A 27,676-nucleotide genomic window follows, 5' to 3' on the forward strand; every position below is an offset into this window, starting at 1 on the left:
AGGTCATGTTCAGAGATGAGCTGCCAGCAAGTTCTTAGAAACTATTATGCTCCTTACTAGACACATCTGGAAATCAGTGTATGTCTTCGTGTCCCTCAGTTCAAGTAGGGCATGGAAAACCTGGAGAGGGTCCGGTGACAGGAGGTCAAGTGGTCAGGAATCTAGAGCACAGCACTGGTGAAGAGATGCTGAGGGGGTAGAGCTTTAGTCTGGCAGAGGAGAGGTTAAAGGGTGATCTAATAGCAGCTTAAATCTACCTGAAGATCAATTACAAAGATGACAGCCAATCTCTTCTTGGTAGTGCCAAATGATAGTTTTGTACAAGTTCTAAAAGCAGCTATTATCCTTTCTGAAGCTTTTTTACAAAGAGTTATCTTTATTAATCTAAACTGAAAATCCAGTCAATCCATTTTAACCTTCTGCACTTTTCCCACTTGAGCAACTAGAGATGGAAACTGTTTATTAGATGTTTCCCTTTTTCTTACTATAGTTCTGTTTGGATGGAAATCAAAGTATTCATAGAAAGTATCTCAAGAAAACTGTTATGAAATTAGGGCTTTTGGTTGAACAAGAGTGCAATATTTTAGACTTGATAAAAGAGACATGTTTGGAAAAGCAAAGATGCAAAATGAAAAAAAGTATAATTGCTCAGAAAGTCCCAGTAGGTTTGCTCTTTGTTTGTTAACAAGTCAGGGTGATAGTTTTTCTAATAAGGTGAATTTTCTGAAATTTAATTTTGGAAATTGATCAAAATTCCCCAAACAGAATGTTTTGTTTCCCTTTGCTGAAGTGAATCTTTTCTTTTTGAGTCAGCATGGCATTAATTTCTACTTGCTAGAACTGTTACTGTGCTTAGTAGGAAATACAGTTCAGGAAAATCATATGTCCCTTCTTTACGATTTAAGCTTCCCGGCAGAGGGAAGTACCAGTATCTCCTGATGTGTCACATTCATTCAACTTACTGGCCAATGTTGGTGTAACATGAAGGATGCAGTTCAGCTCTCAGAGGAAGAAGACTGCAGCAGTTGCAAGAGCGTCTCTCACAAGGCAGCACTGCAGCTTTGATGAACAGAAATGACTATGGATGTAGCAGAAAAAAGGTTTGGTTTAACCCTGCAAAGTAAATCAAAATATTTTAGAATCAAATAAAAATACATGAATGAACATTTTCTTGACATAGTGTAAAAAAATCCACAAAATAAAAACTGGGAGGCAAGGAAGATAAAAAACGAAAACCCAAATCACTTGGGGACTGTTTTCTCCACTAGAAGATGGGAAAACAGTCTAGTTTTCTCACCACCTGCTTATAAACTTGTACTTCACAGGAAGGGCCCATTTCGCCAGGTCCCTGAGGGCACTCCCTCAGCAGCCCCCCACTGCCAAGGACCCCATCTCAGCCCTTGGGGCCATCATTCCCTGCCCCAGCAATGCTGCAGGCTGGCCCTGGCCCTGGCCCAGTCCCCTTGGTGCCATGTCGTGGGTCTTGTCTCCAGCTCTGTCCCCAGCCCCACCTCTCAGACGGGACCCCATGCTTCTGCTCCCTGCCACGTTGCATGCAGCACTATGATGGTGGCACTAGCTCCATCCCGGGCACACAGCACCGGTGCACACTCTCCTGCCTACAGAATGTGATAAGTAAATGTCACCGAGTCCGTCACTGCGCCCTGTGCAGGCAGCCCAGCAGCCCTCTCCCGAGACATCAGGTGTCGTCGCCAATCCAGCTTTTCAGGTCGGGACGGTCCGCAGCTTTCTGCTGCCAGCCTGCCATCAGCATGACGCCCTTCCTCCTGCAGGGCCGGTTAAATATTAACACCACAATATGCATATTGGGGCGGGTGGGAGGAGGCTGGTGGGGGGAAGACACAACCCTTTCCTTATCTACCGAAAGGACAATGTCACACCGAAGCCCAAGCCCAGCGGCAGAGCGGGGAGAGGTCGGCACTCCTGGCCAGAGGTGGCGGCGGCTAGGCCGGGGCCTGGGGAAGGATTCCTCCAGGAGAAAAGGTGAGGGCTTGCCCAGGGCTGGGAGCGTGGCTTTGAATGCTGGCGGTCTGTAAAGGAAAGTGGGCGGAAAAACTCTTTTTGGCATTCAGGGGAGGTGATCCAGAGGCACTGCGCTGTCTTGGCAGAGGGAGTGGCTGGGAAACACAGCTTAACCCTGTCCCCGGCTCCTTCCTCAGTTGGGCTGGCGGTGGGACGTCGGCTGCCAAGTGTTTAGGCAGATACTGTCCCCTTCCTCTGGTGTGGGTGCGGGATAGGCTCAGGTCAGGGCAAGGCCAGCGATACCGATCACCAGTGCACCTGTGGACCAGGAAAAGATCACGACCGGAGATAAAAAAAAGTGGCTGGGGCTAGCCCCAGGCATTTAATTTACCATGAGGCAAAATACTCTGCTTCAGAATATTTTCCCTCTGTGGGGATGAGATCGTTTTTCTTTGAAAGTCCATTTCGAAATGTACAAGGTAAAACTGAAAGCTAGGTTTCCCTTCTTTTCCCTGGTCATTTTATGTCACCCCAAGTTATTTACTGATCTTGGCCTGAATTGTACGGAAGGTCCTAGCACATTTGTTTTCCTCCATAACAATTTGCTCTGCTGAGTTTATATGGGTGCAACTGAGTTTATAAGTGGGATTACGAGCCACGGCTGCTGGCTTTAGGGATATGCTGGCTCCCGGGGTGCTCTCTGGACATGCAGATCCTCCCTGGGTTGGTGACTTCCTAGAAAAGGACACGACACCGTCTTTTGGACTTGCTTCCTGGTGTTTTGCTTGGGCTGTTTCAGTTAACACCACAGATAATACTAACACTGAAATGCCACCAGCTAGCGTGTGTACGTGCGGAAGGCTAGGGCAGTGAGAGAGAAGGGAAAAGCCCCTGCAGGTCTCACACCCTGACCCTCCCCTCAGCTGCCTGCACCGGGCTCCTCGGCACACAACCCTGCAGGTGAGCGTGTAGCCAAGGAAACACACAGGCTTTCAAAATACCTCAGGAAAACCCAAAGCAACCTGCAAACTAACCCCCTTCCCAACCTACAGATGAAGAAATCAGCACACAGGCTCGGTTTAGAACGTTGATTAATTCACAGGGCTGCCCTTTTAGATTTGTGGGGCAAACTGAAAGCTGGCAAAACGGGGAAAAACAAAGCAAACTGCCAGCCGGTCACGTCACAGCTGCCTCGCTCAGCTCAGCCAGACCCCTGTGTCCAAAGCACAGATTAGTGAACTGAGCTCTTGTGGTTTGTCCCTTGGCGCAGTTTTGGTTTAAGCAAGAAGGCGATTAAATGTACACTTTTGACAGCAAACTCACAGTCTCTGTGGTGACACTAATATTTATGCACTGCCACAATGAACACTTCTGAAATCAAAACCGCTTTCCTGACAAGACGTTTGAGCTGACCACAAAACCGCAGCCTCCGGCCTGCATCCCTTTCACGAAGGAAAGCTTGAATTTCCCAGCTGAGAAGTTTGTAAACCAAGCAGCTCAGTCAAACTGCCTCCCACATATTTTGAGGGGGAGGAGAGTAGTATCACAGAAGTGAATCAGAAAAGCTGGAAAAACAGAAAATGCAGAATTAAGGTGATGGCTCCCACCCAAGCTCTGTATCTTATCTCTGTCCACTGTGGAAAGCTGATGGTGTTTTGTTTTGGGGAGTAAGAGCATAGTTTTTGAATCCTAGTTTTGGAGTAAAACATACAGAAAAGCAATACAATATTTTTGGGGGTGTAGGGATGCATCGGGATGTATTTCTACTTCCCACCCCAGAGGCTGCCTGGCACAGAAGGCATTCCTTCGCGCCTGTTTCCCAGGTGGGAAACAGCCCCTCCATCCACAGGTCTGCTCCTCTGCAGCCCCAGGGGAGGCTGTGGCCCTGTGCAGTTGCTCTGCGTGACAGTAAGTGATGGAGCACAGGGTTCATTAGCCTGCCAGGACACCGCCGCCGGCACAGGCAGGGCACCCACCACACACACGCAATTGCAGGCAACTAAGAGAATTATTTTCCCCGGCTGCTCCTGATTAACTTTAATGATGCAGATGGGGCTACCCTGACACAGTCAATCCTGAAGCAGTAGCATTGTAATAGCCAGGATGGACTGGGCCCAAGGTCTTTCTATGCTGAAGAAAGGTCTGTGTGTTGAAAGCTCATCTACTTCTTTTCCAACAGTTTTTCTGAGAAAAGATACTGTTTTTCTCAGACCAACTGTTCTACTACTGTTTTTCTCCCCTTGTTTGTAATACAGGTCACATAAAGTCACGTTTTGTCAGAGGACACAAAACAGCAGCTGATTTCCAAATTCCTTGACAAGTTCTGTCCTTGAGCTTCTTCTCAAGCATGCAATGACCACTGGTGGCTTTCTGCCTTAGGGACCAGGAGAGAATGCTCCAATGGGGAGGTTCCAGAAATTCACTTTACTTCTTTTCATCGTATCTGCCTCGCTAACAGGTAGGACACGTTCATAACCCTTGAAGTGAGCCACCGTGGACTAAATGTGTGAACTAATTTTAAAGCTATGTAAATGGCAGTTACTGGCAATATCAGATTAAACAGTAAGTCCCAGAGGGGGATTATTCAAAGTGTTTCAAGTGGATAAGTTTGCATTTGAAGTCTGAATGTTTTAATGGCTTAGATTATAGTATGTATGAATTGGGTTTCAGTATACAGGACTGAGCAGTGGGTGGGGTGGGGAGGCTGCCTTCTCACTTCCAATGAGCTGGGATGTCCCCACTCATTTCTCCTTCTCCTTAGCTCATCCTTCTCTTGTCCGTTCAGGACTGCTCTTGAGGGGGTGTCTGCAAAGAACTCAATATCAGCAGCTGATTTTGCTTCTAGAAAGACATGTAAATTATAATTTTCCTATTTGGCCTCCAATTTACATTTCATTTGCCTGAATCTCATACTGAATTCAGATAAAAGGTATCCTGGTGGCAGAGCTTTAAAGAAAATGTGAATATAAAGTGACTAGTTGGGTAATGGAGACAAGGCTGATTTGTTTCCTGTAGTCTGGCTGGGGTTTTAAGAGGCTCTGAAAGGAGAGAGCTGCAGTGGGATGAGAGGGAAGGTATAACTGGTGAAAGGAAACACTATGCAGCAGTATACGGTGAGTTCTCTGAGCAGAGTGGTGTTCCCAGTGGAGTTGCACTGGGATGTGTGATATTCAACAAACTCTTAAACAACCCCAGGAAGAGGAGTATGAACTGTGAGGTGGCAGACTTTGCAGGTGGTGCGGAATTACTTGGGACAGCCAAGTGCAAAAAGAGACTATGGGGATTTGTCAGAAAATGTCACAATGCCAAGTGAGTAAGTAATAAAGGAGGAGAAAATATTCAGTTCAAAGCATCACTTAACTGAAGATGTATAGTGGGGGAAAAGAATAGACATCTTTGGAAAGAGAGAGCAAATTACTGAAAAAGAGAAAATTTCACCACTTAGTGTTTTCAACAGGGGAAATACAATGACATTAGAAAAATCCACAGAAAGCTTTTATCTCAAATACTGGATGTTGTGTTAGCCCTTCCATTTCAAAGTGGATATACTAGATCTGAGAAAGGAGTAAAGTGTGACAGAGGTGATCAAAAGGATAAGAAGAGGATTCATTAAACTGGATTATTTTTCTGCTTGTGAAGAAAGAAATAGTAAAGATATTTTAAAATAATTATATGGAGGTGAATAGTGGAGTGGCTACTCACGATTTCTCTAACAAAAAGAACTAATGGAAGGCAGTAAAATGACTAGAAAGTAGATTTAAGGCAAACCAAAGAATGTTCTTTTCCTCACAGAATGTCATCAAGTTGTGAAGCTCACGGTCACTGGATATGGGTGATACCAAATTACAAAGAGGCTGAACAAAATGAAATAATTATCATGGAAGGTAGATCCATATGTGCCGATGCAGTTGTTGGCTTGGGCAGTTCCTAAATCTTGTAATTTTGGATGTTGAGTAATTATTGCAAGGAAGCCTCAATTTTGTTCTCTTTTGCCACAGTGGGGTAGCAGGCATTGCCCACACTGCGCCGTGCAGCCGTGGGATCACACCCCAAAGCTGGGAGAAAAAGTGTATTGTGGGGAGAGAAAATGCTATTCTTGGAAGAAATGTTGCTGCTCTTGTGATTTGAGGAGGTGTAAGGCCACGTGATGTGGCTAGGCTGCAGAGATAGCTGCATGGCACAGCTGGTTTGAGCATCACCCTGGCTGGCACCACATGCTATTCATCATCAGTAGCACTGCAGATCGCAGGGTTGATGTGCAGTGCAGGGTCCCAGCTTGCCGTCAGGATGCTGGAGGTGCTCCCAGCACAGGGACCTTCACGACTGGAGACAAGAGACTGTGCAGGAGGAGGAGTAATCCAGGGAGAGGTTGCATTAGGCATCTACCAAATAGTGACTGAGAGAAGAGATTGGGAAGACACTCTTGGGGGCTATGGAGAGGTTTGTGTGGGTGGCAAAATGTGTCACTGAGTACCAATAGACCAGTGTTACTTGACAGAAACATCCTATATAAATATTTTAAAGCCTTGTTAACATCAAAAAAACAAGCTAGTCCTTCTCTTCAGGCTTTGACAAGCTCTAACCTATTTTGGTTTTCAAAAAGTTCGGCTTTGGGGCTGTTGGTTTGTGAAGTAGACTTGAGATGTGCTGAAGAAAAGTCTTACCAAATCCAAAACAATTTATTGCAGAGCTGTTGCTGGAGCAGTGGGCAAGCTGGGAGGTAGGGGAGGCAGAAAGCAAGGTGTGATGAGCAGGAGACTAAAGAAAGAGTGAAAATAAAAAGGAATTTAAAACAGACTGGAAGTAAAAAATGTAGAAAAGCAAATAAACAGCAGAGAGAGAAGGGAAAGAGACTAGATACAAAAACTGAAGGATAAAAGGCAGGGTTTATGGGAGGTTGATAAGGGAGAGAGGGGGAGAAAATTTTGGAGTATGATAATGAGGCTAAAAAAAGGGAGTCATTATGGCAAAAGGATAAACCCATCCTGTCCTTTGCTGTGTTGCATCCAAATAGACCACTTATAAAAGGAGGACAAACTGACTCAGCAGAGAAGAGGGAAGGAAGAGAAAGGAGCCATGTCTCAGTGCCCTTGTTACTGAAACCTTCATCATGAAAAAGTGGTTCTTTGGAGTTAGTTCAGGTGGGGAAGGAAAAATGTTGGTGACAAAGGGCAAGGGTGGTTCTTCAGGAAATGACATTCCCTCGGTGCAGGCATCACCTGCCACAGCCCCGAAAGCTGAACAATGCACTTCTGTTTCTTCAAAACCCACAACGATGTGACAGTGAATTCATGCAACAGGAAGGAATAAGCAGTTCATACAGGTATTGATGTACATTCAGCCTGCTGTTGGGAAGGACTGAGCAACAAACACTTGGCACTTAAACTTTTACCATTGGTGGCCCCATTCTAAGGGTATAGTGATGTGCCTCAAAGAAGGTGTCCCAACAGAGCTCTGTGTTTCAAAATTCAAGGGGTAATGCAGTATCACAAAGACTGTTTGAAATTTCCCTACTGCAAAGACATCAGTGTTGTTATTTGTCTGGGTGGGATATTTTACTGGTTGCGTGTGGGAAAGCAGATGTTAAACCAGCTGTTAAGAGCTGAACACATAATTCCTGTAAAGTGCGAAGGCAATCTAGCCTGAGGCCTTAATTTGTCTGAAAGCAACCATCTGCGAGATATTTTTTAAGCAGTATGCAAATGAAACCAGTGCTGAAATTTTCTCCCTAGTGCAGGAAGCAAAGCCCAGCAAAAGGACTTAGAGCACTGATTTAAAGCACTGGTAACTGTGTTCAGATCACATTTCTGTCGTGAATGTCCTCTTTGACCTTACAGAAGTTACTTTATCAGTGTTTGTATATGGGTTGGACAGTGGAACCCACTATTGGTTTGGGACTTGGCATGCTATTGCAAGATAAAAATTTAAAGCAAAAAGATAAAGAGACAAGGTTATAATTACAAAAAATGTTTTGGCAACAGGTGGAGAAGGCTCATAAAGCTCCATTTTGGTTGTGCTGGGGCTTTACTGAGATCCAAATGAAGGCAAAGTTGAGCTACTTTCCATTTCTTGATTCTCTTGCCACCCATAGGATCCCCATCCAGGGCTTATGGATCTGTTCTCTAGCTCAGGAAAGTCATTGGAAAGCTGTATGTTGCTCCAGCAGGCCTGGTTGGTGGAAAAAAATGTAGATCCCACCATACCTATGGACTGATAAAAAATGATTATATTAGATAAATGAAGGAGTAACTCATACCTACCTGCTATAGTGTCCTGACTGCCTGAACAAGACAAAAGCAGTATCAGCCATACTTTTTTTTTAGAGCAGATGATCCCTCACTGTTCATGTTTAGGGATAAATTTCAAGACTATAGTGGAACTCACAGACGTGATCTCATAGCAAATGATTAATTAACAGCTAACAGAGTACTGAAAGTCATTTATTCAGAGCCATGCCAAACCATTATACTCCTTAAGAAAGAAAAGTGTTTACACAGGCTAAGAAATAAAATACAAATGCACAGATACCAACTTGCATTAAGGGGGGCAGTGTGAATAAGTACTGCAGCTCCTGCTTCGTGAGCAACTAAATTCATTTTAGTGTTAATTCTAAGGGTGTTTGTGGACAGCTGAGTCTATCATCATGGTAGCTGTTTATGTCTACTTCAACCAAACGGGAAGAATTCAAACAAAGTGTGAGAGTCAAAAAGCTCAGTACATCAACTTGTAGGCACCATAGATGTACAGGGAGCAGTATTGTAAAGGCTGGTTACAGTATCCGTCCAAAAATATATATATAACTCAAAGATGAATTTGAGCTTAGAACTGTGTCTCAAGCCCAGTAATATCAGTTATGAACAGAAATGGTGGCAAAAAATATCAAGGAAAGGGGGCGTATTACGTGATGTATGGTCTCACTGGAGTGCACTTTCTCAGTGCACTTTCGAAAGAGAACTGGTAGCTCTGCAAATGATGCCATCCACAGACGTGAGCAATCACTAACATTCAGAGTGACAAAGAGAAGAGAGACAAAATGGCTTTTAAGCATTTTGTTGGGTTAACTGTTTATAAAGCAATGTATTAATGTATGTGTATAGATTTGACTGCTGAGTTAGTCTTCAAGCTGTATCATGATTTAAAGCATTTCGGTTCACCTTTACATGACTGACGAGAGCTTTGAGTAAATGTTACTGGAAAAAAAGAACCATCTAAGTCAAACATTTAACGTATCTTATCTGGCTTTATTAACTATCAGTAGAAGTGAAGTTTGCTTTTTATTTAATGTTTTATTGCTCACATACAGATATACTTTGGAGAATGAGGTGCTTGACAGAGGTAACATAACCCAGGAATGTGCAAAATTTTTGTGAAGGTTTTTGTAAACAGGAGAGAACTTGGAGTCAACCATACACTGGTCCAGGGAGAGCTAGGTTTGTGTAAACCTGCAAAACAAAGAATGAAAAGACTCTTGTCTGTAAACACATGCGGTGGGTGGGAGGAAAGAGAGGAGCTATTTATATTAAAGAACGATTCTTGGCACGAAGCTGGGTAGATATAAACTCCCAAGGATTAAGTGAGAGCTGGGAATTAGAAATTAATGTGCACATTGGAGCAATGAGATTATGGGCCATATGTGTTGGGTGCATGCTCCAAGGTTCTGTTTGCAACATCGTAACTGAGACTGGGCTCTGGTAGCATTTATGCAAGCATTAAACATCTCTTTTGTGTGAAACAACACAGCATATTCTCCCCTTATCGTGGGAGTTAATGACCAAATGAAAAATTACTTTTTCAGTAATTTGTGAATTAATCCATTAATAATTAAACTACCTAAAATGAACTAAACCCAGGTTGAATGAAATCTTTAAAACCACTTCATTGCCCTGACTTAGCAAGGGAGTAACAGCCATTTCACTCTCCCTTTCTCCTGGAAAATAGCTGAACACTTAGGCTCAGGCTGAATTTGCAGACAGGGGTTTTAGTTACACTGCTGTGGACTGTAGTGTCTAATTGCTGTAACTGTGCAGAACTACAGCTTGAATCATTAGGAGTAATGCTGGCAGTCCTGGTGCTTCTGCGGGATGAATGTTTGCCAGTAAGTGATGTAAAACTTACTGGTGAGTTAGGTCTCACTGGCAGGTCTGCAGGGAGCTCATGAAATCTCTGTCCTAGGAGACATTCAGCATTTTTGACTCCTTGAAAGCCATTGATATTACCTCTGCTTTTGCTCTACTGCACCTGGACATAGCATGTTCTGGAGAACCTAGCCAAAACCCAAAGGGAGTCACAAAGTACAAAGACCCAGAGAAGCAGGCTCTTAATTTCATCCAGTGCTGCTCACTCTTAATCTTTGAAGGTTTGTGCCTCAGAGTATATAATGTTATCTCCTTGACAAATATTTAAAGATTTGCCCACTTTCCCTGGGTATTTCAGGGACTGAAGTTGCAGCTGCCATTTTGGAAAGAGGCTTAATCCTTTACTTTCTGCTTAGTAGAACTGCATGCTTCTGCCTTCCCACGCACACGGGATCCACCACCTGCCTGGGCAACAGCTGCACCTTCGCTTCCTCTGAGGGCAATGAGAGGCCCTGGGTCTGCTGACAAGGAGGAGAAAACAAAATGCCTTGATTAGAAATAAGCTTTCATTTCTGAAAGATAGTATCTAAAATTCATGGTACCTTTTAAGGAGAAAAACTCATGAATTCAAGCAGCTCCGGTTAGCAGAAAGCCTGGGATGGTGGGAAGCAATGTATGGGGTGCATGCAAGAGAAATGAGCGAAGAGGCAGGCAAATAGGGGAAAGAGTATGGAAGGAGGCAAAAATTAGTGGCAATAAGAGGTTTGGAGAAAGGACTGGCTACATACTCCTTTATTCATTCAGCATCTAAAGAACTCATGTATTTTCTTATCTAAAAGTGGATTTTTTTTCCTTCAGCAAAATGGTAATTCTGCTCTTTAGTGATCTGCTGAAGAGAGAAAAGTAGGTGATTTCAGAATAGGAGGAGAGACAAAAAGTCACATGCATCTTTAAAGAAAAGCATTTAATCTAAGACACAGCTGAAAGATATCTCCTTTTCTGTTAAAAAGGTTTCAGGTTAAATTTTAAAAAAATCCTTGTAAACCTATACTTCTAGGGTTCTAGGTTTAGGGGTCCATTAAAACAACATAGCATTTGATCACTGCTTATGGCTGTGTGGTTAACATTCCTAAGTCACAATTTCAATTCACCATTAATGACTTCAACTATTTACTGCTGGCCATTATAGAAAATGAGATAAGAATCTTCTTCTGAAAGCATCATGTACTGTTGGCTGTCAGAGGGGAAGTGGTGGCTCAGTTGAGTCAACAGCCTTTTCCAATATGTAACAAAGTGCTCAATACCCCAGTGCCTCCAATTAAAAATACAATTTCAACCAGGGCTCCTGGCTTTTGAGCCTTAAATTGCTGGAAGTAAAAATTAAGTCAGATGTCTTTGTTGGTATTTATGTATTTACAGGTTGTGTGATTTTTTTTTCCTTCCTTCCAGGTCTTGGCTTTTGTTATTCTATTGTAAATGGCCCTACTAATGCAACAGTCCTTGCTGGTTCAGAAGCCCGGTTTAATTGCACTGTTATGAAAGGATGGGTCATTCTCATTTGGTTGTTCAAGGCAAATCCTGTCCTCACTGTCATTAGTTCTCAAGGACCTATTGAAACATCAGGCCGCTTCACCTCTCAAAATTATACCAATAATGATGAATTTACCTCAGAGCTGATCATCCACAACACCCAGCTAAATGACTCTGGAAAAATTGAATGCAGCATCCAGCAAGCTGGTGAGAGCAGCTTTGCCTTTCTTTCTGTTCAAGGTGCGTATAACTGCCAATAGAAAGCTATTTTATTGTACCACACTTAAAGATATTCTCTGACGGATTGCCCAAATTATCTCTGTCAAGGAGTACATGCCCTCATTCACCATCATTTGTCTTCTTTCTTCTTTATCTTAATTTTACTGTCAAAGCAGGTTTCAGAGTCACATTCAAAGTGCCATTAACAAAGGTTTGAACTGTCCTGTCTTTTTTCCTATTATATCTCTTATTCTTTATTGGATTTCATTAAAGTGCCTGGAGGCTGTAGCAGGCCCACCAGCAGTCAGTCAAAAAGAATCTTTTGGCTAGAAACAGTATGGATTACTTCCCTCCACACATGCACGTCTTTGTGCATGAACCTTTACTGTCTTTTGGACAGATCTCCCTCCTGCTTTCTAACTGAGGGATCAGTCTGTGTGCCACTTATTTGAGTTTGATTTAATGGTGTGTAGAAATAAATCCTTTGAGACACAAAGCAATGCTCTTCATGTGATTGCTGCTGTGAGCTACGATTTCCAAGGAACAAAAAGATCCTGCATATCAAGTCCCTGTGTATGAGACCTCTTCCTCCTCTCTGAAGCTTTAGTGGTGACACAGTGCAGGCTGTAAAGCAGAATCTAACCATCAGACACCATCCGTTTGTCAAAGAGGTGCTTAGTGCAGTGAGAACATCTCATCGTCTGTCTGTAAACTTTTCCCAAGAAAACCCAAGAGCTTACTTAAAACTTACAGAGAAACATTGTTATTTCATTATGTTGTCCTTCAGCTATAAATATAAAAGGATGCCTAAAAAGTGTAATTTTCTGCTTTTTATTGAAAAGATATTGAAAGCTGAGACTCGTGCTGTAGACACACTGGACAACATGTCTATGAAGTTGCAATATCTGCATGTTTATATCATGCATATGGTATATCTGTGTTAATAATGACTGTTTTTAAATTCATATCTCAAGATATAGCTAATTTTGGGTAGCAAGGTAAGATTTAAGACTGTCAGCAGGAAAGCAATGCAGATAACTATTCTGAAGGAACAAAACATCTTTTCCCTCCCACAGTTAATGGATCTTTATTCATCAAAAATAGCACCTTAACAGTTAAAGAGAATGAAACACTTGAAATTGTTTGTGAAGCCTTAGGATGGGCTCCAGCTCCAGACATTACTTGGATGACAAATGACTCTCTGATTGATAAGTCGAGGTATGTTACCCAGCAAAGTCAAGGATCTAATGACCTCCACAATGCCTTGAGCGTCCTGACTTTGACTCCAACAGACACTGAGATTTTGACTTGTTTAGCTGATATAGAAGCACTCCCTAGACCTCAGAATGCAACTATAACTGTTTTCTTTGTCAACTCTACTCTAGGTAAGTGAATGTTTGTTGTACTTTGCCTATACTATTTTCTCAGAACTGTGCATTATGCTTTGTATTGTTTTGAAAAGTATTTTATTTGCGAATTAAATACTGTGAGATATGCAAAGGTGATAGAATTAGGACTTGATAGTCACAGCCTGACACATAGGTACAGTTCATTTCACCTCTGTGAAAGGACTGGTACAAGTCTAATGAGCCACAAAGTCCACTTAGACCAAAGAGCCATTGTGCCTGCATTCCTTTATCTGTCATGTTCTTTTTTACATCCTAGAGGAAAGTAAAAATTGTACTACAGCAATATACATGGAATTCTTTGGGCAACGCATTGGTTGCTTCTTATTGCCTTTTATTTAAGGAAATTCAGTGTCTAAGCCAAGCATGAATGTTGAGCAGATCTTTCAAGAACCGCTCGCAAGACTTTGATAACCCTAAGCATTGTTACTAGTGTTGTCAACATATATATATATTTTCATAATACCACAAATCTTTAATTTAATACATTCACAGGTTAGTCGGTAGGTTCATTAGGAAGTTCATCAGTAAAAGGGTGCTTTTATCTGATTTGCTCTGCTAATGTAGAGCAAAGCAATGACTATGATTAAAGATCTGCTTCATGATCTAACTGAATCCTCTGAAAAATATTTTTCTTTTCCAAACCATAACAAAGTAAGAGCAAGTAAGAGAAAGTCTCTCTCTGTGGGTTGACAATGTTTAATGCAGATGAGGGAGACAATACCAGATCATCCTTAAGAGCATTTATCTGTTGGGACTGGCCAAGTGTCTCAACTGTAAGGGAGAAGACTCTCAAGACAAACTGAACTTGAAGGACTAATCACGTGGCAGGGAGCTGAGGTTACTGGGCATAAGTACACTGCCACCGATGGTGACATAGTCCACCCTATGGTGACATCCTTTAAATTAGCCTTTAAATTAGCCTTAGCGTGTGGTATGGGAAATGCACGGGATGTGTAGGGTTTGCAGTGAGTCTATACAACCCCAGCTGCCTGCTGTGTGGAGTTGGGCCTAGAATCTACATTTCTTTTTATGATGTGGTAAGCATCATGAGCTTCTATAATCACATTGACAGCTTCTCTTGATGAACTGATTCATTTTCTGCAATGGGTGAATGTGACACATACAAAGACATTCTCATAGTGGATTGATGAGGGGTATGCTATAGAAGTTTTTACATACAAACAACTGAGGAGGCTGAGTAACTGTGCCTTTTATTTTATGGATGAGTCAATATTAGAGTCTTTCCAGAAGTACTTGCTTTGTAAAGCAGTTGAAAAAGGTCATTTCACCATTCTTAATATGACTATTTTGTAGTCAGATTGCTCGTAATTACTGACTAAGCAAAATAGAACTATCCTGAGGAAATTAATAAATTCCCCTGCCTACTTGTTTGTGAAGTACTGAGGTATCCACCCTCAGTTTCCATAGCTACTCATTGTAAATCAGAAGAGGAGAAAAACAGATGTCATGAAGCACAATTAGTGTATAATTAGTGATTGTATAGGACCATCATTCATTGCTCTTTGGAAAAATCATTTTGCAGCATCAGACACTCAAAATTTGTCAGCAGTTGAGAATATGAAGTCTTCAGATTATTAGAATGAAATAAAGACATGACATTTATGGCAGAAGAAAATTTCTAATGTATGTCACATATGAAATCTCAGGGCTTGTCTGACTTTTCATATGCAGACTCAACCTCAGCTAGATGGTGTCAGGAACGAAGATTAGCTTTAAAAATTTAAGAAATCCTTCCCCAAAACTGTTGTTTTATCAGTTTCAGTTGCTCCTCCTCCAGAGGTACCTCACTCACAGCAGAGTTTTGCTGGGCCCCAGATTTGCAAACTTCTATGGAGTTATCCCAGCAGATGTATTCACAGAGCCATTATTGGAAAATGAGGTCCTCAGTAGAGTCCCTTAGCTGGTCCCAAGCTCTTTGAGGCTTCAGTGTTGACTGCATGCGTTCTTTGTACTGCAGAAGGTGAATGTAGGGAATCCACCAGGAGCCTGATCTTCCTCTGCTTTTTATCTTAGCCAGAAAACTCCAAAGTGTCCAACAAGTGATATCCAGTTTTGTCCAGTCTCTCCTTTCTCCTTGGTCACCAGCACGTGCCTGGGAAAATTCCCATTTCTGCAGATACTTTGCCCAAGTAAATTCTTAGGTTGCTTTAGGAGGAACCAGGTGTCAGAACAGCAGCTGAGAATGGGCCCCATGGAATGAGGAGGTGGCTTTGTACACACCAAACACCTAACGTAATGTGGTGTGGATTTACTCCTACTTTCACGTTGAGCTGGCAGCTCCTGTGTTCATACCTGCTGGTCCCAGCCCCAGTTTCTTTCTGGATCCTTACCAAAACTGGGAAGAAGCTGCAATGCTGAAGAGCCAGAAGTGTTTGTGTTGCATTTTTTTTAGCTCTGTAGAGCCTCTTTGGACATGTAACCTGAACCTGACAGGGTGGAAAATACCTTGGTCTGACAGCCAGCTTGGACATATGGGCCTGTGTAGGTGTGTTTAGCTCCACCCTTCATGCAGATGTTAAATTTACCTCTATATTTAAACAGCTATGTGTTTCATATCTTAGCCATCTTGAAACCCTGTGGCATGTTTTATGGAATGAATTAGGATAATATATATGTGTATTTGTTGTGGTACTTCTGGATAAAAATATAATGAACAAGTTTCTCATCAATTGTAATCACAACTGTTTACAGCCTACTGATTTAACTACTAGTCTGCAGGTTAGTGAGTGCTTGTTTTCTCTAATTGTCAGAAGAAATTCAAAACATGCTGATTGTGCATTATGATTAAAGAAGACTGGAACAAATTGCTTAATCATAATGACCTGAGCTTTGGATAACTCAGACTCCTAACAAAGGTCCAAGCTTCATAGGAGGCTCTGCTCCTGTATCTTTGTCGTCTGAAGCCTCCAAACCTCAAGCAAACCAGGCAAATTTGTAGATAGAATGGATTTGCTTCTTTATTCCTTACCATAAGTAAAGCAGTGGGTACCCTGGGTCACGCATCAGGGGAACAGCTCTGACACTGTGCAGCTACCAGCCATCTACATGGCTGCGGTACCTTTCCCAGAGGCTGCCAGCTAAATATAACCATGCAGTTGTTAACTGTGACCTCTAATGAGGATGTGACAATCATGAGCCCAGTGTGACAGAAGGGGTATTGTTGAGTTTGGATGTGTTTCACACCCGTAATTTGGATTGAAATGTTTCTCTAAACAACTGTCAAAATGATTTGGTGGCTGCTTTTCAAAGGGTAGACAAATTAGATGTAGTTCTGAAATACCTGGTCAAAACCAAAGGGCAGGATGATGTGGCAGGGAGAACTGACACCTTCCTTATGCATCCAGCTGTGTAAGAAACGTGGGGTATTTTTAAAGTTCTGTGATGTGGGAGCTCTCTTAGGAAACCTGCTCATAGCAACCAGGTTCACCAGGATGTTGAATTATCTTGAAATCACCTCATTTAGCACTGTAGTTTACAGCAAAGACAAAGGAATAATTTAATGTTGTTAAAATGCCAGTAGTGAAGATGGGCTAGTAGCTGCAGTATCCCAAACTGTGCTACTCTTTACAGTTTTTGGTCGTCACTGCTCTTTAAGTGAAGACCAAACAGATGAACTACAAAGTATGTCCCAAAATCAAACACCTGCTTAAATTAGTGGGAGAAATTCCAAGGTGGGATTCATCAGAAAGTCATATTTACAGGCTAGAGATCTCCACCTGTACCAGGTACCTGAGACCGTTACTGTGGTCAGTGGGGAAAAATGGACACTTCTTCAGAGCTGACCATCTTATCCAGAGGGACAAATACACATTTGGCCAGGTGAATTGTAACCCAAAATACCTATTTTCTCTCCAGTGACAAATGTAGTTAGGCAAGATGCTTAATATCTTCAGTATAGATATCTAAATTGGATCTTGACCCCTATCCCCAGCCCAAAAGGTCTCCAAAGGATGATGGGAGACTCAGCATATCTGCAAAATAAAACTTTGGGTGGAATATTACAGCTGTATATTCTTCTGAAAAAAAAAAAAAGCTGTCGGAGAAGTTACCATTGCAATAAAGAAATTTCTTTTGGAAACATTTTGAGTGCTTGGCCACCGCCCATAAATAGAGACCAGCATCAGGAAAACACAGCCTCCTTGCTAAATAGACAAGAAGCAGTTAATAGGTTCTCACAGAAAAGTTAAAAAATATTTTGAAAACAATGTTTTGAGACTCTGATAAAACAATATTTATCCATTCTGATGAAACAATATTTATCCATTTAATTTAACAGAAAATGGTTACAGTGAAGACAGCATAAGCACATGGGTTATTGTACTTGCAGTCGTGTTTTCAGTTGTTGGTTTTATTCTCCTGGTCATTATTATTGTGGTTGTCGTACGCTGCTGCTGCCTGAAGAAAGGTAAGTGGACCTTCACAATTGGCCTATACATTAAAAAGTATCTTGAATTAGGTATAAATCTACTACTTGTGACAGTCCTTGTGTAGTGCAAAGACCTGTAAGCAGAAATGCAAGCAGACCGATCGTGCTTTTAACCAAGACCTCCTTAAGATGCTCCTTACTCTCACCTTGCTCCTTCTCCTATAACTCGGTCCCAAAGTAGTCTGTGGTACAGTTTTGCTACCCACGTTAACGAGAAGGGCATTTCAGGAGCACGTTAACTTCCAATGACGTATAGTTCCTGTGCCGAGGTTCTCTGTTTAAACTTATCTTCAGGGCTGTGATCCTGATTTCCAATTAATTTGTGAGCTGTTCTGCAGGACTATTGCACAGTCCTGGAAATAAGGAGGAGAGATGCTCCCGTGGTAGCTGGAGCACAGTGCACTCTCGGAGAGGAGCTCTCCAGTAGGTCGCGTTTTATTTTCTAGCATTTTAAATACATTTTTCTTTCCCCCCCCCAGGATCCACGTACGAAAGCGAAGCAAGGTAAGCTGAATAAGGTGGGAACAGCAGGCTGCCTGCCGCCGGGTCCCGGGCGTTTGCCGGCACGTCCACAGGAGGTCACTGTGAGCCCAGCAGCGGGGCCCGGGGCTCCGCGGCACATTGGCAGGCAAATAAATTAATAAAATAAAACAAAACATAACAAAACAAAATAAATAAGATAAAGTAAAACAAAACTAAACAAAATAAAATAAAAATAAACAAAACAAAATAAAAAATGTAATAAGCTGCCCTGCCGGTGAGTGTTGACGCTTAATCAAGTGATTACCAGGCGCGCTTGAATACCAAGCTGTTGGTACGGCATTGCACAGAGTTGGAAAATGTTAAAAATCGTGAGCTGATGAGTTTAAATATTAAGGTCCTATCCTTCAGCGGTAGTGCAGCTCTAACAGCAATGTCAGTGGGCTTACCGGAGTTATTTTTCTAAGCTGCTAGGGAGCGGTGTAAATTCATGCACAGCTTGAGCTTGCGGGGCGTTTATCTCCCTGTCTCTTAATGAGTTTACAAAACGTTACGACACCTTGCCTCTCAATTTGGTAATACCTAGCTTCATTAACGGCCTCTTGTGGGGAAATTTTGTGAAGGTCTGTTGGCAGATTTCCATTTATACACTATTTTTGGACATGAAATAAAATAAAAACAATACTGTTTTCTCCTGAGGAAACAATGCTAATCATACCATGCCATGCCAGTAAGCTTCCATGTGACTTCTTAGTTTATGATGCTTAATCGATCATTTTACCAAGTGCAGCTATATAAACAGGGCAGGACTACATCAGCAGGGAACGGGAGGTCAAAAGCAAGCGCAACTTACATATTGGTTTTGGTACGAATACGACGCTACAAAGCCTTTTTGCCTCAATTCTGACCTGGTTGTGCCAAAAGCCCTTTGCAAGGGTCAACCCTGCTACGACAAAATCAATTGTACATTCAGGGAGGCATTTACCCAGTCGCAGGGACTGCTATGGCCAGGTCCGTGCCCTCCCTGGGTCCCTGCCTTGCCAGTGCTGCCCCCGGAGGGTCTGCACACTGCCTTCTTACAGGCAACATGAACAGGCCCAGAGGAGGGCTTAGCATTACTTTTTCCCTATGTCTTTGAATGTGGTCTAGAGCAAATATCGTTATATCCTCATGAAAAAAATCTTAGTACAGTAAAGCTCCTATTTTCCCATTAACTTGAATCATGAGTTATCATTCCAGCTTTGTAAAAGTTGCTTCCAGCCTGAGAGTTAAGCAAAAGCTAAAGCACATACTTAAGCACTGGGATGAGTCCAGGCTTTATGGATTAGCTGGGACAAGTCAGTGTTGACAGTTGCGCAAAGGCTTAGTGTTTTTTTTTTTTTTTTTTTATTTTCTTGGGGGAACCTACCGGCAGTAAAAAGAATTATGACTGTCCAGACTGTGGAAGCTATGTTGAGGTAGTAGTGAAGAAATAGTGAGACCAAAGATATATTGTTTTAATTCCTACAACATTTGTTTTTAGCTTGGCTGGTTATTTTTCTGTACCTCCCACAGTTTTTTGTAACTGATTTTGGCTTAGCTACAATGCTGGATTTGTTGAGACCTAAGGATCAGATAAAATAGACTGAAAACCATCTTGTGGAGGTAGTACTTCTAAACAATTGCTATCTCCTATCAACCATGACAGATTTCTTAGTGGTATTTAACACGTTTATCTCCTAAAAAAAGCAACCATGTAGTCACAACTGGCTACTCAGACTTCCGTGTGCATCAGAAATACTCATCTGAAGCTCTACAGACCTGTAAAGTGATTCTTACTGAACATAAATAAGTTGATGCAACAGTTTCCACAAGTACAGCTAACCGAGAATATTTCCCTCTTTCCCTACAAGTCCCTGGATCATCATAGTCCTGCCATCAGTTTATGCTGGCCACGCTATAAAGCTAGGCAAAGATGGACCTGGGATTATCCCAGAGGGGAATCTGTGGTTAGAACAAATGAATAGTAGCGTTTTTCCTAGCATAAGTTTTGAGTAAAAATGCCCTCTTTTCTCAGCGTGTAGCTCTGCAGGTCACCTCTGCAAGTTCAGAGATGTGTAACTTTAACCAAAGTTCTATCAACTTCCCTGTGACTATGTTCACGTGCACAGTAAATTAGCTCTGGGGTGTACAGGTGAATCACCTGGGAGCCAAACCGTGTTGATGTGAGCTGGCATGCTTTGTTATTGCAGTTGGGTGGGTTCAGTCAAAAATGATGACTCGCTGTAGGTGACTTGATTGGTGTTCCCTTGTTGGGCCACTGACTATCCGGTCACTCAGAGATAAAAATTAATTTCCTACAAAGCCTGTGATCTGGAACAGAGTCTTCACTCTGAGAAGATTGCCCACTCTATTTTCCTTCTTGCTGGTAAAGCAGCTGATGGAAACTTTCTATCGAGAACTTCATAAGTAGTATTTATATAGGACAAGATTTGCAGTAGCTAAATATTTGTAAGGCCCAGATGTATTTTGCAGCTATTTTTTTAGAAGTAGGACATATAATATTTTCTCTGTTGCCTACTACCCAGGAGTTCTCATATGATAATGAAGTTCTAATGACAGTATTTTTTTTTCTAGGAAAATTTCAACTACAAAGAAAACAGATGGCCGTGCAGAAAAAAGGCAAAGGAATGGTAGCGAAAATGAGGGATACATTCCAGAGGAACCACAGCACACAGAACGAATCCCTGGTGAGTGAATTACATATTGTCAAGCTGTTTCTCAACACGGGCACACACATTTGGATAACGCATCATGTAATTAAATAACAAGATTCCACAACTACTTGTGAAGGACGTGTTCTCATAAAATTTTGGATCACTAGAGTACAGTCGTTCAAAAGTATTGAGAAAACATTCAAGTTCTTTGGAGCTGAATTTAGTTGTAATTATGTTTTGGTTTGTTTTTAATGACTTTGTTCTTCCAAATACTTTTGAGGGCTAGTACTGGACTACCATGATTGTTGATTTAGGCAACATTTTGCACATGGGACTGAAAAACAAACAAACAAAAAAAAAAACAAAAAAAAGCAACAAAACACAAACCAAACAAACAAAAAAGGAATTAAAAAAGAAAAAAAGAAGAAAGAAAATGAAAAAAAAATAATCCATGGGAAACACAAGAGACATGACAATTGACATTTTGAAGAAGTTCTTTTCATTTGGTTAGCTCCTGGGACTTGTGCTACATCCCTGACTACAGCTGAATCTCTGAAGGTTTTAATGCTAGTTCATTATTATTTTTTTTTGATTTTTTTGTTAATAGCTTTTTCCTGCCCATGCAACTGAAAAATAATAATATTTTTGTTAATTAATTCAATCAGTTATTGGAAGGTCCGTCTGTGCAACATTATTGTCCGAAGTATTCCCTTTGGTAATGATATTTCAGGATAGCATATCACTATCCTCACCTTACTTCCAGAGAGTGTTTCCATATTCTTGGGGAATGATATAGCCATGGGTAAGAGAATGCATCCCTTTGTTGTGCTGAGTAGCATAATGTGTTGTCTCCAGCAGTTATACCATAACAAGACACATAACAGAGGAAGGAGGTCTTTATACATGTCTTTCCTTCCACTCCTTTCCCCTGTCTCTAGCCCAAGTAATTCCATGAAAAAGAGAAGCAATGAAGCCCGGTTTCCAGTCTCACCTGTTGACATGAAAGACTGAATATGTCAAAATTTCTGAGACTGTCCAATAAGTTCAAATGCTATTGAGTTACTGAAGTGGGTGGAGATTCACATCCACGGTGAGCATAAGCAGATATTGTTAATTTCCTTAAGAAACCAGGCTTGCAATTACATTTTATGGCAATGGTTCTTACGAATTTTATTCATCTGTGGTCTCTATAGAATAGTTGCTGCACAGTGACTGCAGAGCCATGACTGGGTAGAACATACAGACAGCTAGAGAGGCAGGGATTGGAAGAAGTCTTATTTTCAAATGGCTTATGTTTTCCACATGAAAACAGTTGAGCAACCATTCTTTACAGTCCTTTTCCTCACATTGCTGACTTCATTAATAAAAATATGCTAGTGAATTACGATTTTCCTGATAAATTAAGGCATTATAAATTCTAGTCCTTAAGCACAAAGCCTCTTCAAAAGCAAATGTAAATCTCCACCAAATCTTTACCCACCACTTGCATTTAGAACTGCATTATTATCAAAACGTTTAATCAAACACTTAATGGCATAAAATTATTGTGCAGAGTCTATAATCCAGGCATATACCCTTATCTCTCTAACAAATAAATTGTGAAGAAATAAGTACAGTGGAAAGATTTCAAGAGCATGTGGTATTGTAAAATGTAGCAGGTTCAAAAAATAAAAGGAAAACTAAGATAAACCCAGACAAATTGATTCTGCTGGCTTCTAGATAGGCTTCTTTCATATTCATTAACTAGTGTTTGGCTGACAGTATTAAAGCATATTTAGCTGTATTCCTGAATGGCTTGTGGTTCATACTATAGTGGATACTGAATAACAGTAATTTTGTATATTCTTATTACAGGAATTGTCTCTCCTCCTCCAATGTCTACAAAGTTCATTGTCCGTGATGCAGATTTACAAACCAGTTCTGTACTAAAGGTAATTGTAATGCTGATACCTTGATTTTTTTTTCCACACAGTGCGTATTGTACTTTAACCAAACATAGATTTTGGGTGGATGTAGATGTTTAAAACTCAATTACAGCTGTAATTGGATAAGTGGAATGATCCCTTAAGCATTCCTGAATCTTCTGTTTATAATGATGCATGCCTTGTGTTTTAGTCTTGCATTTAGATTGATTTATTAGTAGGTGGGAGGAGGGGGAGAAACAGACACCCCAGGTATTTGGAAGAAATGTCTAATAATGCTTTAGCCACCATCTGGTCTCCCCAGATCCCTGTTACATCTTTCTCCCTACCTCCTAGGCTAAAGATACAGAGTCACAGACTGCTCCTCCTCAGTCTGTCTGCTTTTTCATTTCCACTGCTGCTCATATTTTTCTTCCTCCAAATGTCAGGGAGGCCTTTCTCCCAGCACAGTGGGTAGCCCTGACTAGGACAGACTTGCCATAGGAAAAGGCAGTTGTCTTCTCATCATTCCAAGGATTAAAAAATCACCTTCTCTCTCACCAGTCCACTTGATACCACTAATTAAATCTTCCAGCCTCACCAGACAGAATAACTCTGGCTCAGCTTTTGAGATTTCACCTCTGCATACATTAATGTGGAGGTTTGCTTTGCTCCAGGTGTGTAATAATGCTGGACAGCTGTTACACATGTACTGCTGCAAAAGTAGATGTCTGCAATGTTTTTTTTTTCCCCCAGTCACCAGGCTGGACAAGGCGTGGATATGAGATGGAAGCACAGTTGAGTGTGGAGCTTGATGTTCCTTTATAAACAAAATCCAGTGCAGATGCAGTCGATAAATGTGCTTTTTCTCTGGATAATTTAAAGATTGCATTTTCCAATTGCACTTCCACACTGCAGAAGTTTCTTCAGTCAGGAACTTTGCACCCATCTAAGAGACCTTTGGTATCTCAGCAGAAAATGGTGGAAGGGGAAGCAAGGAGCTAACACCCAGTCCTCATGTGTTTTCCCCTTTCCACAAGGCTAAAAGCATAAAGAAGCAGGGTTCAGTTTTTATTCCTCTACTTCTTTCATCCTCATCTGCCCCTATTCTGAAGCATGGTGCTAGGCTCTCAGCTTCTTGCACAACAGCAACATGGATCTTAATTTATGCCATACATTTGTAAAATAGATTTAATATCTTCATGATGCTTTTTTTTTTTTTTTTGCCAATATTCTCTTGGGAAAGTAGCAGTGATGTGGTACCAAGTTCACCATTCAACACAACGATAACTCGTTTATTTTTGAAGATATGTTTCAACATGTGCAATGCAGAAATCTGTCTTGAGATGACATTGCATATAAATCATAGCAGAGTATGTCTAGTTCTTGCAGCACACAATGAAATTTAGGAAGTACTCAATCGATGATTAAAGCAATGATCACAATAATCACAGTAAAAATAATAGGAATGATAATGATGTATCTGTAGCTGGTAGTTATTATGTTTGACATTAATTACTTGTTAAACAAAATATTATTAATGTGAAGCTGAAAAGCATGCACAACACAGCTGAGGGTTGAAACATGAAACTGAAACACAAAGGTGCAGCCCTCTATGTCAGATGCTAGGTGGGATGGCCTAGGAGGTCCTTTGCAGCCCAGTATCTAGGGAAACTTTGAAATCCATCAGAGGGACACAGCATAGAGTTGAACCATTTCTGTTAAACCACTTGTCCCTGGGCAATGTTTGGTAGTAGTCTGCTAAGGTGGCTTCTAGTTGCTTTGGTAACTGCATGCAGATTTTTGAAAGATACCGAGAGATAATTTGCAGGTGAAAATTATTTATATGTTTTTTTAATATGTTGAAAGAATATTTAGCAATCTAAAAATGGCTTGTGAACACAAACTATTTCTCAGTGTGAAAAGGCTTCTCAGAATTTTGTGATGGCACCATCTTGTACATACAGGAGCTGATAAAGGAAATGCAAATATTGTCTGACGAATATTTACCTAAAACTGTGGATTTACAGTCCATGATTTAGGTTTACAGGATTATATAGAAACATAGTGAAACATTTCCCAGGCAAAATACAGTGTTTTTGTCTTTTACATTCATAACCTTCCCTGATAAATGCAAAAGCTCTCTTTTCTGACAAAGAGGTGAGTTACTGGATGCGTTTTAATAAAGTTCAGTCACCACTGTAGCCAATATATTGCACAATAAACATTGTGGTGCTCCTTCATTATAACACATTTCTCGTCTAGCAGCAGAAATCAGGTGGCAAGCCATTTAACTGTTTGCTGATAAGTTGTGTCTCTTTGTTCCCTTTCCCTATATGGATACTGGAAAAATTCACAAAGGATTTTTTGGGAATTTTTTTTTTTTTGATTTTTTAATGAGAAATGGATGGAGAACCAGGACAAAGAGGGGTTGCTCAGACAATTTTCTGCAGTCAAGGAGGTTTTATAGGGGTAGACTCCAGCAAGCTACCATTCTCTTTCCTGGGTAATCAGGAAAAATGAGCAAACATCTGTGTGGTGCTTCCATGGGGGTCAATAAGAAGTGAAGAACCCAGGTTCTCCCTCAGGAGCAGTGTGGGGAGGGAACAAGGAGCCCAGCTACTGATGGGAAGAGTCACGGAGACCGAAGACCTAAATCTTTGTCTCTCCCTCTCTGGAAGGTGAAGTTAAGATTTTTGTATCTGGCTTCCTTGAAACCTTAGGGGATCAGGATTCACCACAGCAACAAGGCCAGAAAATAGGGCCAAATGGGCAAAATTTGAATGGAATTCAGAATTAAAATTAGAAGAAACTCATGGATGTGGGGACAAGATGGAAAACAGGGCAATCATGGTGAATGAAGATTTTTCGACTTAGTATTTTGAATGGGCAAGGGCAAACATACTTGCTACACAGTACGTTTCCCCCACCACCAGGAGAAAACTAGATGGAAAGTTTCAGCTTGTATAAGCTCCACCAGCACAGACTGGAGGCATTAGAAATCTCCCTGGGTCTCTGAGGGTATCAGCTTTAAATTTGATACCTTCTGTTCCATATGTAAAAGGATCCAGTTTTAAATGATTTGAGAGATTAATGGGGACTCAGTATCAAAGATTTTGCTTCCTCAGAAGTCCTTGCCCATTGACCCAACCTGGTACAAAGCCTGAAACAACTGCTGGGTCTCACAGTAAAAGGTGACAACAGAAATTCATGTAGGTGTAGGCCAATCAAACTCATTGAGTCAGAAACTAAAGCAAAATGTTCACAGAAGATAAATGTTGTCCAGTAATTGCACTGATAAATTCACAACATGAACAAAAGATCTGGCAAGTCATCTCAGGGAAAAGTAATGCGTAAGTGAAGGAGAAGGGGAAAAAAAAAAAGAAAAGAAAAAAAAAAGATGTGCTAGACATTAAAAAAATGAGGAATATCGAACTAAATTATTGAGCTGAGGAAAAAATTACCAGCCACTAGAAGAGGAGGCCAGGAGCACCAGTCAGGGGTGCTGGAAGGTCCTCTTTTTGATTACATTAGCCAAGAAAAGGTCAAATGGAGAGCAGAGTTACCGGCTGCTGCTTAATTGCATATTTTGTTACCGTCAGCAATGGCAGGAGAGCAATCCTTGCTCCCAGTACCAGGGCTGAGCTGCAGGCCAAGTGCCCAGGGGGCTGTTTCATACTCCCTGACCCACTACAGAGAGCTCCTTCCAAAACCCAAGTGCAGTGTGGGGCATCCTTCAGTCCGGCTCCGGCAGATTTTGGGGTAGCCCCATGACCAGCTTAGCCTGAGCAAGGGCCATAGGGCCACCTCAGAGGAATGGTGATGTTGCAAGTCCCACTGCTAGAAAAGGAGCTCTAGGGACTCAGGATCTTGCAGGACTGGACAGTCTCATACACAATAATCATAATTAGTCCATTTAATATGCCATAAATGTCTATGATAAATCAGACCATTTTGTTAAAGGGAGTGCTCGTTTACAGTGGGACAGCCTCACCCCTGCTGTAATTCAGCTGACTTCAGCAGAGCTACCCAAGGCTTGGATTGACCACCACAGCCACACTCTTCAGTCCAGACTGAGTCACTGTTAATGGGGACGGATCTATTTTTCTCCTTAACTACTCCAAATGACACTCTATAAACTGCAAATATTATGTAGTTGTGGTTGTGGTTGTGGTTTTATACCGAGGAGGTAATGAGTGATGGAGTGTAGCTACATTTATTGCGTTGTATATAACTGCTCTGACTTCGTGGATTGTTTGAGAAGAAAAATTAAGCCATCAAAATCAAATTAAAAGACCAATAAAACAGAAATATAAACCAATGACAGCAAATAATTTTACCCTTCCTGGTGAAATGTACTATAGAGTATGTCATGTTATGACATTCATTGGTCAGCATACCTTGATTAAGAGAGTAATAAATATTGATGATACAGATGTGGAAAGGCAGGTGCAGCTTGAAGACTGAAGTATAATTTTTCCCAAGTGTCTGTGGCAGAAGGGGAGGGGTGAAGCTCCATGGGTGGGAACAAATGACAAAGAAGTAAGAAGGAATTGCCAGTTTGTGTGTCTGTTGATGGACAGGGAAATGCGCTGAGTGTACTGAGAGCTGACAGGATGGAACTGGTTTGCTATTTGAAGCAATGGTGTATCTAAAATATTTTGAGGGTATCCAGAGTTTTTGGGTGGGTGTTTTCCTGTAAATGAAGTGAATTTAGAAAGAGAATTAAAAACTGAGGGAAGGGGGAAAAATAACCTTCAGAAAGCTGTGCCTCCATGATTTTTTGTTCTAGCAGTTAGCAGAATGTGTGATGCATGCAGACACATTTGGAAGTACTCCTACCACATTAATTTCAGCAATTTGTTCTAATGCAGTTAGACTTGGATTTTTTTGGCTGGCTAATAGCAGGCAAAGCCTTCAGCTTGTCACATATTTC

The 27,676-nt window shown here is 41.4% G+C and overlaps 1 protein-coding gene across 4 annotated transcripts in view; it reads left to right on the forward strand.

Moving 5' to 3' along the window:
• Window positions 1-1,862: 1,862 nt before the first annotated feature.
• IGSF5 (immunoglobulin superfamily member 5) overlaps window positions 1,863-27,676 on the forward strand; it is a 29,527-nt gene continuing 3,713 nt past the window's right edge. Inside the window, exons 1-8 of one of the 4 annotated variants that reach the window (XM_066979007.1) lie at window positions 1,863-2,004; window positions 4,239-4,441; window positions 11,508-11,795; window positions 12,884-13,192; window positions 17,514-17,642; window positions 18,143-18,167; window positions 20,760-20,872; window positions 22,694-22,770. In XM_066979007.1, the coding sequence (XP_066835108.1) occupies window positions 4,384-4,441; window positions 11,508-11,795; window positions 12,884-13,192; window positions 17,514-17,642; window positions 18,143-18,167; window positions 20,760-20,872; window positions 22,694-22,770 (999 nt within the window). In that variant the 5' untranslated portion in view covers window positions 1,863-2,004; window positions 4,239-4,383. Of the gene's footprint in view, window positions 2,005-4,238; window positions 4,442-11,507; window positions 11,829-12,883; window positions 13,193-17,513; window positions 17,643-18,142; window positions 18,168-20,759; window positions 20,873-22,693; window positions 22,771-27,676 lie in introns of all 4 variants that reach the window. The other 3 variants (XM_013181243.3, XM_066979010.1, XM_048071492.2) reach the window with 3 other exon arrangements.

Source organism: Anser cygnoides, chromosome 1 (assembly GCF_040182565.1).
Source record: "Anser cygnoides isolate HZ-2024a breed goose chromosome 1, Taihu_goose_T2T_genome, whole genome shotgun sequence".
In the NCBI taxonomy this organism is placed as follows: domain Eukaryota; kingdom Metazoa; phylum Chordata; class Aves; order Anseriformes; family Anatidae; genus Anser; species Anser cygnoides.